At 51.4% G+C, this 18,231-nt stretch overlaps 2 protein-coding genes across 2 annotated transcripts; one reads left to right on the top strand and one right to left on the bottom strand.

Moving 5' to 3' along the window:
- Positions 1-1,388: 1,388 nt before the first annotated feature.
- On the bottom strand, positions 1,389-10,849 carry FARSA (phenylalanyl-tRNA synthetase subunit alpha). The gene is made up of 13 exons (XM_003123337.5): positions 10,670-10,849; positions 7,766-7,903; positions 7,568-7,666; positions 7,373-7,491; positions 6,363-6,455; positions 6,146-6,274; positions 5,954-6,069; positions 4,323-4,407; positions 4,132-4,231; positions 3,869-4,037; positions 3,700-3,777; positions 3,439-3,553; positions 1,389-2,326 (listed from the first exon to the last, which is right to left on the bottom strand). The coding sequence occupies exons 1-13, from the start codon at positions 10,814-10,816 to the stop codon at positions 2,188-2,190; spliced, it is 1,527 nt and encodes a 508-aa protein (XP_003123385.1). The 5' UTR covers positions 10,817-10,849; the 3' UTR covers positions 1,389-2,187.
- A 3,335-nt stretch (positions 10,850-14,184) lies between these two features.
- On the top strand, positions 14,185-18,000 carry CALR (calreticulin). The gene is given in 9 exon segments (NM_001174133.1): positions 14,185-14,338; positions 14,705-14,806; positions 14,991-15,194; positions 15,622-15,716; positions 15,806-16,015; positions 16,099-16,212; positions 16,296-16,439; positions 17,019-17,111; positions 17,195-18,000. Coding segments are annotated over 9 exon segments (1,254 nt in total). The 5' UTR covers positions 14,185-14,247; the 3' UTR covers positions 17,396-18,000.
- Positions 18,001-18,231: the final 231 nt, after the last annotated feature.

Below are 18,231 nucleotides of genomic sequence, written 5' to 3'. Positions count from 1 at the left end.
ATTTGACCCCTAGCCTGGGAACCTCCATATGCCAAGGATGCAGACCTAAAAAAAGACAAAAACAAAAAAACAAACCCCAAGATACAAAGCAAATGTAATTTATGTTCAGATTTGAATAAAATAGATTCTTGGGTGTTTACTGTATTAAGCTTTATATATGTTCACGCTTATAAGCCTTTACTTTTTACACGGCTTCCACCCTTCTCTCTTCTGTATTTACCTGTTTGTGTCTCTCATGGCTCCACACCCCTCAGCATCAGCCCTGGAGGCAGAGACCTGAGCCAGGTTTTCCACTGCTGAGTCTTCAGCTCATGAAAACTGCTGGCACTTGAGGTGCACATTTACTGTGTGAATGAGTATTTTTCTGCATGACTGGATTATTTAATTTGAAATTAAAAAAAAAAATCTGAGTGAAGAGCCCTTGGAGGATTGGTGCCCATAGGCTCGGGGACTAGCAAAACCCATGGCCTCAACTGACTGTCAACTGCACTAGGTATAAGAGTGGCTTCATGGTTACATAAGAAACCATCCATGCTTCCAAAAGCACATTGCCCCTTAAGATGTGGGGTGAGTGACTTTGTGGTTGAGATTTGCTTTGAAATATTCTCACAGAAACAGGTGTAAGATGCTCTCATTGTGGCTTAGTGGTAACAAACCTGACTAGTATCCATGAGGATGCAGGTTTCATCCCTGGCCTCCCTCAATGGGTTAAAGATCCAGCATTGTGGTGAGCTGTGGTGTAGGTGGCAGATGCAACTCATCTGGCATTGCTGTGGCTGTGGTGTAGGCCAGCAGCTACAGCTCTGATTCGACCCCTGGTCTGTGAACTTTCACATGCCACACATGTAACCCTAAGCTCTATCCTATTTATTCAACTCTCTATGCTGGGCTCACTTGAGAAATTTTTTTTTCCATTTTGGCTTCACTCAAAGCATATGGAGATTCCCCAGGCCAGGGACCGAATCTGAACTGCAGCTGTGACCTATGCCACAGCTGTGGCAACACAAGATCCTTAACCCATTATGCCACAGTGGGAACTCCATAAGATCTTCATTTTTATTTTTGTCTTTTTAGAGCTGCAACCTTGGTATATGGAGGTTCCCAGGCTAGGGATCTTAATTGGAACTACAGTTGCCGGCCTATGCCACATGGGATCCGAGCTTTGTCTGCTGCCTACACCATAGCTCATGGCAACACCAGATCCTTAACCCACTGAGCGAGCCCAGGGATTGAATCCACAACCTCATTCATGGTTCCTAGCCAGATTCGTTTCTGATGCATCACGATGGGAACTCCTGAAGTTTTTTTTTTAAAGAGTAACCCCCCTTTACCAAAAAAAAGTAGCTTTTCAAGAGGAGAAAGGGATGAATGAATGGAGCACAGAAAAATTTTAGGATAGTAAAAATACTATGATGCCATAATAACGAATCCACGTTTGTCACACATTTGTCCAAACCCACGTACAACACAGGGAGTCAACAGTAATGTAAATTATGGACTTTGGGTGATTATGGTATGTCAAGGCAGGGGGTATGCAGGCAATCTCTGTACCTTCTGCTCAATTTTGCTATCAACCTAAAGCTGCTCTTTTAAAAAAAGAAAAAGCAGCTTACCCTTAAGACTTACCTTGCTGTATATATATGCCCCATGCCCACCAATGCTTGGCTCCCAGTTAGTGAATTCTGGCTCCTGGGGCCCTGACACCTGCCTTGGCCTCCCCTCCCTAAATGCCCCTTCTATAGGGGTAGGGAGTTCTGTTCCTTTCACCTAGAAGAGACCTTGAACCAGCAGGTAAACTGACAGATGGTTGCTAGAACTGGTCTTCCCTGAGGGAACCTGGCTCAGGCTGGTCAGGAGGCCTCAAGGGTCCAAGACCTCCAACCCGCCATGCTTCACACCCGGGGCTCCAGCATCCTTCTACCCCTAAGGAAAGGCACCAGGTGAGGGCAACTGCCCACTTTATTAGCCAGCGGCTGGCCAGCAGGGCTCCCCAAGGCCCACCCTCACAGATGGACAACAGAACGAACCTGCTACCCACTCCCCTGACCCTGGGGCCAGCGGGGAAAAGGAGATACCAGGGGCAGGGGGATGGCCTCACAGAGGCCTCGTAAGTACAAGGGGGTCACTGGCAGGGATGCAAGGGGCAGCAGGGTGTCGGGGAAGGCGGCCTATCCAGGGTGGCTCATGTCATGCGGCCTCCTGTGTTGGAGGGGGCCCCTGTTCAGTGTCCAGGCGGCACAGAGGACTATCGTACACCATCTGCAGGTTCACCTTGTGGCCCACCAGCTCTCGGATGTTGTTGATGCCATATTTGATCATCGTCGGGCTTGGGGGTGGTGGGGAGAGGGGACATGGTTTAACACAAAGTCAGGTCATGCTCTCTGCCAATCAGAACCTCTCTGAGGGTTCCCACCTTCCTTGTAGTAAAAGCCCAAGTCCTCTCCAAGACCCACAAGGCCTTGCACAATGTGCCCTGTCACCTCCCCACCCTCCTCTCCTCTCCCTTTACTCCCTCCCTCCAGCCACACTGGCCTCCTCAGTGCTCTCCTAACATAGCAAACGTGCTCCAGCCTCAGGGCCTTTGCACTGGCTATTCCCCCTGCCTGGAATGCCCTCCCCAGATATTCGCATGGCTTACCAATCCATTTGTTCAGATGCCACCTCCTCCATGAGGCCTGCCCTGACAACAGTCTCCTTAGCCCGTCTTGCTGTGTTTTCCCTATTATTAGGCTTTTTTTTTTTTTTTTTTTTTTTGCCAGCACCAGAGGCATGGAATCAAACTCAAGTCAGGAATTCCATGGCCAAGAATCAAACTTGAGGAGCTCCCATAGTGGCTCAGTGGTTAACAAATATGATTAGGAACCATGAGGTTGCAGGTTTGATCCCTGGCCTCGCTCAGTGGGTTAAGGATCTGCTGTTGCCATGAGCTGTGGTGTAGGTTACAGACACGGCTTGGATCCCACATTGCTGTGTCTCTGGCGTAGGCTGGCAGCTACAGCTCTGATTAGATCCCTAGCCTGGAAACCTCCATATGCCATGGGTGTGGCCATAGGGGGAAAAAAAAAAAAAAAAAAGGCAAAAAGCCAAAAAAAAAAAAAGAAGAATCAAACTTGAGGCATATAAGTGACAATGCCAGACCCTTAACCCACTAGGCCAGCAGGGAGCTTCTTTAGCACAGTGCTTTGGGACACACTTTAGGCTTTACTTGTTGAATTCACTTGTTTATCTGACTAATCATTATCTTCTTTGTTCCATTAGCACCCCAGCTTCATGGAAGCAGAGATGTGTCACAGCGTAAGACTGAGCACATAGCAGGTGCTAACTAAGGGTTTGTCAAATGAATGAATGAATGGATGGGACTGCAACTCTGCAGGCCCCCATTCCCGGCAAGTCATCTGAGTAAGGCAGCCAGACCCCCTAAGTGGTTTGGGTACTTACCGCTCTAAGGAGAGGCCCCAGGCAATGACGGACACGTTCTCGGGGAGCCCCATGGGCAGCAGCATCTCGGGGCGGAAGACCCCGGAGTTTCCAACCTCTACCCACTTCTTCAGGCCTGTGCAGGGAGGAGAACGATGTGGCAGCTTGTATGGGCCTGGCGGTTAGCTGGGCAGGCTGAGTGTGGGCTTGGCAGTGACAGGGACCTGGGCTGAGCAATGGGGGGACCTCTCTCCCTGCCCCAGTTCTGGGTTCTACCCTGACCTTGGTGGTAGCTGAACACCTCCATGCTGGGCTCGGTGTAGGGGTTGTAAGCCGGTTTGAAACGCAACTGAGTGATGCCTGGGTGGGGGAGGCAGGTAAACAGAGAGGCAGAGGGTCAGGCCAATGACTAAGGCATCCTCCCGTTGCCCACCCAAGCCAACCTGCTCACCCAGCTTGGTGAAGAACTCCCGCAGGACGCCCATGAGGTGGCCCAAGGTGAGGCCGTGATCAGCCACAACGCCCTCGATCTGGTGGAACTCAGCCAGGTGCGTGGCATCCAAGGTCTCGTTCCGGAACACACGATCGATGGAGAAGTACTTGGCTGGTGTGAAGGGCTTCTAGGGATGACAGGCAGGCCCAGCCGGGCATAGGTGAGAAGGTGAGCGTGATCACCCCCTGTCTGCCTCCTAAGCTGCCCAAGCCCTGCCATACCTTCTGCGCCAGGCGGTAGAGGGCGCGGGCACTGGCTGACGTGGTGTGCGTGCGGAGCAGGTTTTTCCGAGCTTCGTCCAGTTTCCAGTTGTACTTGTACCTTCAAGGGGACATGTGGGAATTCCACGATGCAATTCTCAGGTCCCCAACCTCCCTCCCAACCAACACCCCAAGTCCTGATCCTGCCTCACCCCTGTGAGCCATAGCCACCCTGAGAGTGAGTCCGCTTGACTCGATGGACATAGTCCATTGGGAGCTGCAGGGCCTGGGGTGGATCTGGGCAGGAGAGAGAAACATCTGGTTAGTCAGGGAGCATTTGTGAAATAGCCACCGCACCGAAGAGTGAGTGATGTGTGCCTCTTACCCTCCACAGCCACCAGAGGGCACCAGTGAACACCCAAGTCTCTCCTCTAACACACACCTTCCATGGTTCCCATCTCAGGAGGGAAAAAAAAAAAGCCAAAGCCAAGTTCCTCACTGTGTCTCCAGATGCCCCACACTATCCTGCCTCCTCCAACCCCTAACTGATCACTTCCTCCAGTCACAGGGCCTCCCTGCTGATCTGTGAGCAAACCAGGCTCGTGCCAGCCTCCGGGCCTTTGCATTGGCCATTCCCTTTGCCTAGAGCTTTCCTTCCCCAGATATAGCTCCCTCCCTCACCTCCTTCAATCTCTGCCTAAACAGGGACTTTATTTTTATTTAGTTATTTATTTTAATGGCCACAACCACGGCACATGGAAATTCCTGGGCCAAGGATTAAATCCAATTAGAGCGCACAGCTGTTAGAACACCACAGCCTTTAACCCAGTGCCAGGCCAAGGATCAAACCCACATCTCTGCAAAGACCCAGGGTGCTACAGCTGGATTCTAAACCCACTGTACCACAGCAGGAATTCCCCAAAGCCTTTACTTTAAATTGACAGCATACCACCCCCATTCCCATGTCAGTTTCCTTCACTGCGTTTACTGCCATCTTGCTTCACTGCAATTACAGCTTAATCAGGATTTAATGCACATCTTCCCCCACCAGGATATTCAGGGCTCATCAGGGCAAAGACTTCTGTCTCATTCATGGTTGTGACTCAGGTCTTTAACAGACTTTGGTGCCCAGGACTCAGGACCACGTGCTGCACAAATGTGCAAGTTCTTATGCTTCCCTTTCAGTGACATGAAAAGCCACATTAAATCCCAGCTCCATCATTTGTAAGCTGTGACTCTGGGCAAGTGATGTCCCCTCTCTGAGCCTGTTTCCTCTTTTGCAATAGGAGGCTAACAGCCTATGTCCTACAGTTGGTGAGAAGATTAGGACAGTGACAGCTCAGTATGCTTTGGATGCCATGATGATGACCATGACTTTATCTCTCTGGGTCAAATAATGGGCATCCAACACCGTCACCAACCCTCCTGCTGGAGGAGATAACGACCATTTTGGAAAGTCATCCAATTTCACAGAGTATGGAGGACCGTGGAAGAAAGAAACTGGAACTAAGATTTAGGGTAGTGGTGAGGAGCTTTTAGAACCTGGGGGGACAAGGGCATGTCAGGGTGGCCTCTCTGAGGTGACATGTGAGCAGATGTTTGATGCCGGAGCCTGCTGTGAAGACCTGGGAGAAGACAGTTCTTGGGAGAAGGCAAAGTGTAGGCAAAGGCCCTGAGGTGAGCAGGAGGAGAGGTGGAAGAAGCTCACAGTTGATGAGAACAGCTCATACAGGCATTGTTGGCCATACTGAAGAGGATGAAGTTGATCCTGGAAGATGATATGCCACCCCAAAAGGCTCTAACCAGGCCTGGCACCTCTGAAGGGGCAGTGGAGCCTACCCACCTCGCAGAAAGAAAGTGTCATGCTGGTCACGTGCTGGGTGCTGCTGGGGCTGGAAGAGCGCATCAAAATTCCAGAAGGAGCTCTCAATGTAATTGTCGGTCGGCATCTCAGTGAACCTGGTGGGAGATGCAGCCTGACTGCTCTGCCTGCGCCCAGCAGCTGGGCCAGCCCCACCCCTGGCCCCATGCTCACCCCATCTCCAGGAAGATCTGCCGGAACTGGGTGCGGACCTTGAGGAGGGGGTGCAGGTGGCCGCTCTCAGGGAGGATACCATGGGCCGAGAAATTGTAGGGCTTGAAGGGCCGGTCCCGCCAGGAGCCACTATTGGGGGGAAGGCAGTTATATGCACCTGGAAGGGGTTGCCTACCACCCACTATAGGCAGCCCCTAACCTTGGGGTTGCCCCTTACCTGGAAATCATCTCTGGGCTCAGTTCTGTCTCCTGCTTGGAGATGCTGGTGCTGAAGGCACTGCCTTTGCTCACCCAGTAGGTCTTCAGGGTCCTGAGGTGAGAGGAGGAGAGGACAACCCTGTCACCTCTTCCAAGTGTCACTTGACCTCCCTCTGAGGCTGATCACAAGGTCACCCACCAAGTCACTTTCCTGTATTTTCCTCCTGACACTTACCATCTCCTAGGAAATCCTCTTATTTGGCACCACCTATATCCCTTTGTTCATAAACTTATTCATTCAACATTATTGAGAATGAACCGTATGCCAGAACCAGTTCAAGGCACCAAGAGCATAGCCAAGAGGGATAATAATAGGTCAAATTTAGAGAGTTTATTCTACACTAGGCCCTGTTCTACTAAAGTCATCCCATAAACATGTAAAAAGAGGCTATTTTACAGATGAGTAAACAAAGGCCTGGAAAGATCAGGTGACTTGGTCAAGGTCAGAGCTGGGACTTCAATCAGGCAGCCCCCCTCCAATCTGTATTCTTATAATTGTTATGCCATTGCATCATGTCTGCTCAAAGGAGACGTGAGCCCTGTGAGGACACTGCCCACAGACTGTCCAGGTCCCAGCATTCATAAATTTTAGTCAATGCTTTGGAGTGTAAAGGAATTACACACGGCATAAGGATGGAGACCAGGAACGAGGAACTTTTACAGAATTCGAAGGGAGGAAATGGTGTCAGGTTGGCCTCTCTAAGGTGACACATGAGAAGAGATGTGATATCGGACCTTGCCTTGAAGAACAGCAGGAAGATCATTCTTGGCAAAAGGCACAGCATAGGCAAAGGCCCTGAGGTGGCATGAGCCTGGCAAGAATGCTTGACAACCACAGTGTGGAGGGTGGCTGGGAGGAGACTGATAGCCCTGTGGCCCAGTCTGGGCGGAATGGCTCCCCATCCCCTACCCCTGCTCCAGGGCCACGCAGGTGACTCAGGTGTGAGCCAGGGAGTGGCACCCACTCACACTTCAGTCAGCAGCTTCCTCTTCCTGAGCTCGCTCCTCTCCTTCTCTCCCAGCTTCTCGGCCTGCCCACCCTGGACCAGCTGGAGCCGCCGCTGTACCTCATCCTCCACGCTGTCCACCTGCCACAATGATGGACATGAGGGGCCGTGAGAGCCGGGGACCCACCTGCCTGACCACCCACCAGCAGGGACTCACCACTCGGAACACCCGGGGCCCATCAGCAGCACTCTTGTCCACTCGGATCCACTTGTTGGACATGGCCTTGCTGAAGCCCACCTTGCCACTCGGCAGTCGCTAGGGGAGCAAGGTTGCAGTGAGGTGGGGGTGGGATACAAGGGCTGCCCTCACCCCCTCCCCTCCCCAGGCCCCGCTGTCCCATCCCTAGTCTCCTACCATGAGCTCGCTCTGGGGCAGGCCCTCTGGGGGGACACTGCGAAACACCCGGGCCTCATGGCTGCCCTCCCGGGCAATCTCCTCGCCCTCAGCAGTAAGCTCCCAGCGCTTGGTGGAGCGCAGCTCAGCCTCGATAATCTGAAGGAAAACAAGGGGACATGGGCAGGGACAGGGTTCAGATGCAGGCACTCTCCTGACACAGCGCTGGGGATGCAGTTTTACACCTCTGAAGTCAGCTTCGCATCCCAGCTGTACCATTTCTCAGCCAAGTGCATTTCCCTTTGCTGAACCTCAGTTGATCTTTTATAACTTAAGGATAATGATGAAAATGACCATGGGGTTCCAGCTATGTCTCAATGGGTTAAGAAGCCAACTACTATTCATGAAAGTGTGGGTTCGATCCCTAGCCTCGATCAGTGGGTTAAGGATCTGGTGTTTCTGTGAGCTGCGGTGTAGGTCACACAGTTCAGATCTGGTGTTGCTGTGGCTGTGGCCATAGCTCTAATTTGACCCCTAGCTTGAGAGCTTCCATATGCCACAAGTATGGCCCCAAAGAAAAAAAAATTCACATCTCCCAGGATGAGGTAAGGTACTAAAGATGTTACCTGCCTTGCAAAGAACAAATCATCCCTTTTGAACCTAGAAGTTTTGTTTTGTTTGGTCTTTTTGCCATTTCTAGGGCTGCTTCTGCCACATAGGGAGGTTCCCAGGCCAGGGGTCCAATCGGAGCTGTAGCTACTGGCCCACACCAGAGCCATAGCAATGTGGGGTCCAAGCCACATCTGCAACCTACACCACAGCCCACGGCAACACCGGATCCCCAACCCACTGAGCTAGGCCAGGGATCGAACCCGAAACCTCATGGTTCCTAGTTGGATTCGTTAACCACTGAGCCATGACGGGAACTCCTTTTGCCGGGCGGGGGGGGGGGAGGAGGAAGAGTGCTGCGCCCCGTGGCATGTGGAAGTTCCCAGGTCAAGGATCAAACTCATGCCACAGCAGTGATGACTCTGGATCCTTAACTCGCTGAGCCATGAGGGAACTCTTGGAAAAGAGTTTTAAGGTCTCAGGTGAAACGATTTCTCTCCACATCTCGGTACCCAGAGTGTCAGAGAAGGACCCCAGGGGTCCACATTATATGCAGGATATACCCCTTAGGCTCTATGAAGAGGATGGATTTAGGTCACCCTAAAAGGGAGCAAGGCTGGGTGGGGCCCAAAGGGCCTAGCTCCCCTTTCATTTTAATTCCTACCTCTGTGACATTAGGAAAGTTGCTTAACCTCTCTGAGCAACTTTTACTATCCATGAGAGAAGAGTGTAGTGGACTCTACCTCAGAGTTGTTTTTAAGAGCAACTAAATTAACACACAGAAAGGATGTACAGAACTTAGCATGCAGCAAATGCTGTGTGCGTTCCAATAACTACTACTATTGTTCGTATTACTGTCATCATCCTTAGATTGAACTACATTAAATTGTGACTACTTGGTTAACGAACCGACTAGGAACCATGGGGTTGCGGGTTTGATCCCTGGCCTTGCTCAGTGGGTTAACGATCCGGCGTTGCTATGAGCTGTGGTGTAAGTCACAGACGCGGCTCGGATCCCGCATTGCTGTGGCTCTGGTGTAGGCCGGCGGCTGCAGCTCTGATTGGACCCCTAGCCTGGGAACCTCCATATGCCACAGGAGCAGCCCAAGAAATGGCAAAAAGACAAAAAAAAAAAAAAAAAAAAAATTGTGACTACTTAGACATCTGTAAACAACAGATGTCAACTTCACCTCAATCAAGGTGCTGTCATCCCACATACCATAGCTTCAATTCCTGTTTGCACTGAGAACCTCAGACTTTATAGCCTGAGTGCCTGATTGCAAACCCAGATTTGCTTATTCCTTCTAGTGACATTGATCAAGTTTCTGACCACAGCTTAGAAGTTGACACATCTGCAAAATGGGGATAATAGTGCCATCATCCTAATATTACATCAAAGACTGGATCATAAATAAAGCTGAGACCAGAGTGTGGCACTGATTATGAGCCTGATGAATAAAAAGCCCAGATCTGTTTTCTCAGTCCCAGCCACTTGGATCCAGTCTCCTGGGTGGCTGACAGGTCTCTTAGCATCCTTCCTTTCTGGCTCCATCGCCCTTCATTTGTCCAAGTCGGAAGGCTGGGGTTTAGCTGTGCTCCCCTTACCTTGTCGTGAATCTCATTTCATTCTTTCTCTTGAATCCCTTCTCCATTCCAGTTGCCTCCCTTCAACCGAGGACCATATTCTCTACTTTGAGGATGCAGCAGCCTCTGCCTTTGTCCCTTCACCTCCAGTCCCACCCCTGCCAATCCTTCCCCAAAGTGATGTAGGCAGTACAAACATCTGAGTGGCTCCAGCTCCTGCCATGGCCCCTGTGAGATAAAGACCTAGAAGGCCTTGCAAATTCTGGCTCTGCTGGTGTTTTTCATCACCTACCTCCACATCCCATCAATTCCTAAAGTGCCATGGTTTTTCTCCTAAATGCGGAAACCCGACTTAGCTATCACCGCTTTTGGGATGCTCTCCCTGCTCCTCAAGGCCAGCTCAGCTGTCACCTCTGAATTCTCTGTATTTCTCCTTCATCACTCTGGTCACTTGAGTTTATCTATTAGACCGCAATCTCCATGACGGCACCAACTGCGTCTTTTTCGTCCACCATCACACTACCCACCCTCTCAGCCTCAATGGACATTTACTGCAGTAGGAACGTCCGGGCCCTCATTTATTCCTGACTCCCCGCCTGCGCACCCTGGGCTGGACACATATACAACTACCCCTAACCAGGCCTGACAGAGTTTGTTCTGGAGGCAGAGACACCTGGCAAGGGAACTGCAGATGCAAAAGCCAGGAGGCCCGGCTTGAAGGGCCCGGCTCACCTCGCCCAGTGTCTGCAGGCTCTTCACGGCACCCACCACAGCCTGGTGTTCTAAACCCAGCTGGGCTGCCACCTCTGCGCTGTCCAGGCCGCCATCAGCCGCCTCCAGCCGCCGCAGCAACACCTCCGGCACCGGACCGTCGGCCATGGCTGCTCCCAGTGCGCACGGCGTGTCCCTGCCGGCGGCCAGGGCAACCGGAAGCGGAACCGGCGTCCAGAGCGTTCGTCGCCATCTTGTGTGTGGCGGATCATGTCGTCGGGTCGGTACACCGCCATCTTGGGTGTGTCACTTGAACTCCAGAGCGAGTTAGGAGCCCAGACCTAGCTGGACTAGTGGCGTCTGGTTGACCAGAAGGGTCAAATCGATGCTGTCAACCACAGACTCACAGCATTGGGGGCGGGGTCAGCGTTGGCCACGATTGTGGCAAGCAGAAGTTCCTGGACCAGGGCTGGAACTTGCACCACAACAAGTGACCAGAGCCACAGTAGTGACAATGTTGGATCCTTAACTGCTAGGCCACCAGGGAGCTCCTCACAGTGTTGTTTTAAGCTTCTTCCAGCCCCATCTTCAGCAAGCTCCGTGACTTTGACCTTTCCCCTCTCTGGGCCTCAGAGCACTGTGCCCTTGGGGGATTCTTTTATAACCCACAAGAGGGCTGTGGGTGGTGGGCTGGCTCCAGACACAATCATCCTGCTGATGTCAACTACTTTGAAATGTTCAAAGGGAGGCTGGATAGGGACCAACCCTATTTATAGAGGGAGAAGGACTCAGTTAAGAGTCAAGGTAGCAGCTAATCTGTGTGGACAGTATCCCATACATCCAGGCCAGTGCTAAGTGCTTCGGGTTTGCTATTTCATTTTCCCAAAAACTGTATGATATATACCAATATAATCTCCACTTCACAGATGTGAAAACCGAGGCTTGGACAGAGATATGCCTTGTCTAAGGTTCTGCAAGGTGGAGATGGTGTGAGAAATTATAAACACCTCAGAGCCTGCCCTCTCCACCCCCTCTTTGCCCCAATGCTTTGAGAAGACCTATGTCAGGGAAATAATTTGTAGCATAGATCAGTGCTCACCTATAGAGATATAATTTGAGATGCAAATGTAATCTTACACTTCCTTGTAGCAATGTTAAAAACAAAAGGGGTGAAATTAATTTGAAGACTTTACAGAACCTAAAGTGTCCGAATTATTATTTCAACACTTAATATAAAAATACCAGAGAGTTCCCGTTGTGGCTCAGCAGGTTACAAGCCAACTAATATCCATGAAGATGCGGGTTCAATCCCTGGCCTCACTCAGTGGGTTAAGGATGTAGCGTAGCTTACAAATGAAGCTTAGATCTGGTCTTGCTGTGGTGTAGGCTGGCAGCTGCAGCTCCGATTCAGCCCCTAGCCTAGGAACTTCCAAACGCGGAAGATGTGGCCCTAAAAAGAAAAAAAAATTTTTTTTGAGTGTGGATTGTGTGTTAGGTGCTATTTTAAGCAGTATGCATTTACTTATTTAGCCATCATAATTGTTATTTGAGCCTGGAAAATGGGGTTACTGATATCCCCCTGTCTGGACTTTCAGTAAAGTCTTAACAAAAACTCAGAATGTACCCATCAAGGTCTCTCTCTCTCTCTCTTTTTTTTTGCCACAGCTGGCATGTATAAATTTCCAGCTAGGGATGGAATAGGAGTTGCAGCTGCCAGCCTACACCATAGCCACAGCCACCCCAGATCCCAGCTGCATCTGTGAACTTCACTGCCGCTTGAGGCAATGCCAGATCCTTAACCAACTGAGCAAGGCCAGGGAATGAACCTGCATCTTCACAGACAGTGCATCGGGTTCTTAACCCACTGGGCTACAATGGGAACTCTCTCAAAATCTCCTTCTAACTTCAAAATGCTTTACCCATTTTTGTTTAATTCTAGCAAGAACCCTTCTTTCCTTCCTTCTGTCACACATAAAGTAGGTTTTAAGTTTGTTCTGTGACAGGTGCTGCAGAACACCTGCAGGGGGATTGTGAGGTTAACAGGTACAGTGTCTACCTTCTGGCAGGAAGCACCAAGACCACATGTCCATGACACATGTGAAAGGGAGGGAAAGCAAGTCACTGGAAGTTCCTTTGGGGTCCTGGGGGGGATGGGGCAGGAGGGGTGCAGGTTGGGCACCCCTACTGGATACTGCCTTGGGGAAGGGGCAGAACCACAACTTCTCCAAGATCCCTCATTCCTCCCTTTTCTGAGTTCCCACCACTAGAGGGGAAGCACCCCTACCTACCCTCCTTCCAAAGTTCCCTCCCACTTCCCAGGTCCAGAGCCTATTTGCTCATAGTTTGGGAAACCCCCAGCTCTCCTTCCTCCTTCCTGTAGCCTAGGGGCAGGGAGCTGGTGTCAGTCACTGTCATGCGCCTCTGGCTTCAGAAGAAGGCTCCAGATTTAGGGGTCCTGCCCACCTCTCTTGGACCTTATCTTCCCCACCATCTGTCCCTTTTACTCCCTCCCCAACTGAACCCCCTGCCCCCTCCTCTTTAGCCGTTTAATTGCAAAAGCGAGCCGTTTGTGGGAGACCACAAGACAGTGACCCCTTTCAGTCTACCGGCTGAGGAAAGGGTGGAGGGTATATATTGGAGAGGCTCCAATAAAGGGAACAACCCTACGGAGCCACAGCCTGTAGTCACATCTTCAAGCCATCTGGGCTTCCTTCCTTTTGTCCCAGGACGTCCCTAAGATCTTTGAAAGCACTTCTGCCAGGCAGCAGCTGGCCAGCGTCGCTCCTCTTGGCCTTTCAGGAGCTCCTGTGACTTCAGAGAGGCTAGGTGACTTGACCCATTTCACACAGCAGCAGTCTTGACAAAGCGGCCAGGACACTAGGAGCCACATGGAGGAGAGAGCCCGCACTATCCCCGCAAGGCTGCATGGCTCTGGCGCTAGGGTGAAATGAAGCCCCAGGGCCCGGTGACCTCTGCCTCATCCTGGGCAGGGCGGGGTGACTGGAGAGAAAGAAAGAGGAAGAGAAAAAGAGAGGGTTGAATTAGAGAGGCTCCCCAAATTCGCAACAGAAAAAGGCTAGGAAAACCTTGCCCACCCAGCCCCATAGAGGGGATGAGCAGAGGCGAGGCTGGAACAGGGTCATAGCTCAGCGCAGTGGCACCTGCACTCGCGCGCGTTCTTTAAACGCCCAGCTGTGAAGACAGGCTCGCGGGCTAGGGCGGGGTTGGGCCGAGGTCTGGTCACATGACCTAGCCTGAGGGGCTGGAGGCCCCCACTCCACCGGTGGGCGTCCCCCACAACGCGTGGTCGACCTTCATTGGCCAGTGGTGCGGCCAATAGAAATCGGCCATCTGGGAACCCAGCGTGCCGAGGCACAGCCGAACATGCTGAGCCGACAAAGATCCAATGGAAAGGCAGGATTATAGCCACAGACCAATGATACGGCGGGGGAGGAGGGTCAAAGAGGCAGGACCAGGTTGGTTTGAGAGCGGGCCCGGTATAAAGGCTCGCGGCCGGCGGTAGCGTCCGTCCGTACTGCAGAGCGGCTGCTGGAGGAGTGACTTAAAGGGCCCGCGCGCCGCCGCCCCCTCGGCCCGCCATGCTGCTCCCAGTCCCACTACTGCTCGGCCTTGTCGGCCTGGCCGCCGCTGAACCCACTATTTACTTCAAGGAGCAATTTCTGGACGGAGGTAAGCTTTAGTCCCGCCTCGAGGCCTCTCTAACGAGGCGGCTGGCCACCTAGCCCATATCTGCGTGTCTTCTGTAATTACTGCTCAGAGGGCCAACACGGTAGTCTTCAGGGACTAAAGCCGCAAGGCGATCCTTCCTTCTCCGTCCCTGAGGAGCGTGGAGGGCGCAGCGGCCTTCTGCGGCCGGAGTTAGGGCTCGCCCGAGGCTCTCTTAAGCCATTAGAGATGTCAAACTAGAGGCCGGGGTAGGGGAAGTCAGAGAGAAGAATAGCTCTTTATTTGACCCTAGCAGCTTGTGGGTCTTGGTAGATGTTTTTTGGGGGGTGATGAGCAAGGCCGCGCTGACCTGCTCCTCTGGTCCCCTAGACGGGTGGACTGATCGCTGGATTGAATCCAAACACAAACCGGATTTTGGCAGATTCGTTCTCAGTTCCGGCAAATTCTACGGTGACCAGGAGAAAGATAAAGGTAAGAACCTAGGGATGGGTTCTCAGATCCAGGAGGACTTCCTGGAGGAAGCTCCTAATCATCACACAGCTTGGGTACCCCTAGGAACAGAGCAGGGGGAGGAAGGGGCAGTCGTCTCTATTTCCCACATAAGGGTACTCCGGGGATTGGGCTGAGCCGTGACCTCACTATCGTCCCTTGCTAGGGCTACAGACAAGCCAGGATGCCCGGTTTTACGCTCTGTCGGCCAGATTTGAGCCCTTCAGCAACAAGGGTCAGACGCTGGTAGTGCAGTTCACGGTGAAACACGAACAGAACATCGACTGTGGGGGTGGATACGTGAAGCTGTTTCCAGATGGTTTGGACCAGACAGACATGCATGGAGACTCCGAATACAACATCATGTTTGGTGAGGGGGCCCCACCCTGATCCTGACCTCTGGTTAGTTAGACGGAGCCTGAAACCCCGTGTGTTCCTTATATATAGCCCATGAAAAGTAGTCTTGAGAGCACAGAAAACCCTTACATGCTTAAGTTTTTCTTTGGAAGGGAAGCTGAGGGAATAGTTACAGTTAACAACTTTCTGCTTTGTTTTTGGTTTAAGGCTGATAGTCTGTGTGATGTTTATGTAGCTATTTTCCAATTCTACAAGTTCTCTGAGCACTTAATTTCTCTCCTTTGACTCTTTATTCTTAGTCCCTTAGAGATAAAGTCTGAATTCTGTTTTGAGCTTTGCAGACCTGCGTTTAAGAACCAAGTTTTCTTTTTGAAAAGGGGTGGGGGCGGGGCTCAGTGGTGGGGAGCCTCTAACTCTAACCGGACCTACTTCTCACCAAGGCCCGGACATCTGTGGCCCTGGCACCAAGAAAGTTCATGTCATCTTCAACTACAAGGGCAAGAACGTGCTCATCAATAAGGATATCCGTTGCAAGGTGCATCTGGGGGTGGTAACAAATGGCTGTCAGGGGAGGCTCAGAGGCCAGCCTGGTGGGTGGGGCCGCTCATCTCCTACTCTCTTCAGGATGATGAATTCACACACCTGTACACACTGATTGTGCGGCCCGATAATACTTATGAGGTGAAGATTGACAACAGTCAGGTGGAGTCAGGCTCCTTGGAGGACGATTGGGACTTCTTGCCGCCTAAGAAGATAAAGGATCCTGATGCTGTGAAGCCTGAAGACTGGGACGAGCGAGCCAAAATTGATGACCCTACAGACTCCAAACCTGAGGTTGGTGCTTGGGTGGGGCTTCCCTCAAGGTGAAGAGTGTGGAGGACAAGTGCGACGCTTCTGATCTCCCTGTGTGCCTTCAGGACTGGGACAAGCCTGAACACATTCCTGACCCTGATGCTAAGAAGCCCGAAGACTGGGATGAAGAGATGGATGGAGAGTGGGAACCGCCAGTGATACAGAACCCAGAGTACAAGGTGAGCCTGGGACTCTGAGCAGGGCAGTGCACCATGGGGAATGCACTGATCTCTGCCCACCCACCAGTTCCCTTCTTCTGCAGGGTGAGTGGAAGCCCAGGCAGATTGACAACCCCGATTACAAGGGCACTTGGATCCACCCAGAAATAGACAACCCTGAGTACTCCCCTGATAGCAACATCTATGCCTATGAAAACTTTGCTGTGCTGGGCCTGGATCTCTGGCAGGTGAGACTGGGAGGGAAGAGGAGGATCCCTAGGGGACACCAAGTGCTGAGGGTCAACCCATGAGTAAAGGGAGGCCTGGCTGCAAAGTAGTGCTTTTGGAGGGGAAATTTTTGGTCTGTCTTTTTTTCCAGCACCTGCTTTAATGTACTTATATGCCTGGTATTTTTAAATATTTCTAGGGGAACCAACTCATTTAACTTACCCCAACAACCTAGAAGGTGGTGAGAGAACCCCATTTGAAAATTAAGTTCATAAGGACTGCAGTTTGGTCTGTTCTGTTCACTGATGTACTTTCTGCACCCAGAATGGTTCCTGGCACATATTAGGTACTAAGAAAATGTTTGGAGAAGGGAGTGAGTCCATTTTACAGAGAAGAAACTGAGGTGCAGAGAGGTGAAATCACCAGCCCAAGGTCATATCACCAGGAAATTACAGAACTGGGGTTTGAACCCAGGCAGCTTGTTTTTTTTTAATTGCAACATTGTGTAATGGTTATGGGTACATGGACAGGAGACCTTTGCAAAGCCAAGGCCAAACAGGTGTCACTTCTGACCACCTATCTATCACCTGGTCCTACAGGTCAAGTCTGGTACCATCTTTGACAACTTCCTCATTACCAACGATGAGGCCTACGCTGAGGAGTTTGGCAACGAGACATGGGGTGTTACAAAGGTGGGACCAGGGTCCAGTCCTGGGCTTTTGGGGGTAGGGGGCAGGGCTGGAGTCAAGCTCTGAGCTATATGCTTTGTACACAGGCAGCAGAAAAGCAAATGAAAGACAAGCAGGATGAAGAGCAGAGGCTAAAGGAGGAGGAGGAGGAGAAGAAGCGCAAGGAAGAGGAGGAGGTAGACAAGGAAGACGAGGAGGACAAGGATGAGGATGAGGAGGAGGAGGATGAGAAGGAGGAAGAGGAGGAGGAAGATGCTGCCGCTGGCCAGGCCAAGGATGAGCTGTAGGGGCCACACCACTGCCTCCGGGGCTGGACTGAGGCCTGAGCGCTCCTGCCATAGAGCCGGCCGCGCCAAATAATGTCTCTATGAGACTGGAGAACTTTGATTTTTTTTTTTTTTTTTTTTTTTTTTTTCCTTCCAGGCGGGTTCTGATTTGGGATGGATTTGGTTTTGTTCCCCCCCCCCCTTTTTTTTTTTCTATTTTTTAACTGGTGTTTTGTCTTTGATTCTTCTTCAGCCCTCACCCTGGCCTTCATCTTTCTTGATTGATATCTTTGCTTTCTTCTATCTCCTCTCCCCAGATTCCTTAGTTCCTCTCCAACTTGGGGACTCTGGGTGAATTGTGTGGAGAAGCCCCAGGCCCAAAATTCTATCTGCTCTCCTTCCTTGATCCCAGAGTGGGGGGGTGGGAGAAGAGGGTGGCAACCCAGGCCCCCCAGCACTGAGGAAGAATGGGGCTCCTGGGGCCTGAGCTCTGACCGCCCCCACACACAGTTTTCCCCTGCCCCCAGGACTCGGCCACTTCTGAGTGGGGCAGGGGATTCTAGCTCGGCTCATACTGAGAATGTAAGAACTACAAACGAAATTTCTATTAAATTAAGTTTTGTGTCTTCCTCCTGTGTTTCCTTCTGGGGGAGGTGACTCCTAAGTGAGCCTCATTTTTTCAGCCACTAAAAGTGTTGGTTAATTGTCCCATAAGGTTACAAGGGCCCTGGTTTACCGGCAGAACTGCAAATGAGTGGGAAAGAGTAAGTTACTAAGTACCACTACAAATAGCCTATGTATTAAGTCATTGAGTCCTTGTATCAAACTGTTCAGTTTTGGTTCTAGTATCACTTCAG

Source organism: Sus scrofa, chromosome 2 (assembly GCF_054392235.1).
Source record: "Sus scrofa isolate SSC_HxYL_T2T_F1_AM1 chromosome 2, Sscrofa_HxYL_maternal_Yorkshire_Landrace_v2.0, whole genome shotgun sequence".
Taxonomy (NCBI): domain Eukaryota; kingdom Metazoa; phylum Chordata; class Mammalia; order Artiodactyla; family Suidae; genus Sus; species Sus scrofa.
Note: the sequence above shows the minus strand (reverse complement) of the source record. Positions and strands in the feature narration are given on the sequence as shown.

What these genes read in the sequence shown, in the direction of transcription:
- FARSA (XM_003123337.5), bottom strand. Translation starts at nt 10,816, where the DNA reads ATGGCCGACGGTCCGGTGCCGGAGGTGTTGCTGCGGCGGCTGGAGGCG. An exon ending in GCCTGCAGACACTGGGCGAG is followed by an intron (nt 7,904 to 10,669) that starts GTGAGCCGGGCC and finishes GTTTTCCTTCAG; the next exon opens with ATTATCGAGGCTGAGCTGCG. An exon ending in TGACACTTTCTTTCTGCGAG is followed by an intron (nt 4,408 to 5,953) that starts GTGGGTAGGCTC and finishes TCTCCTGCCCAG; the next exon opens with ATCCACCCCAGGCCCTGCAG.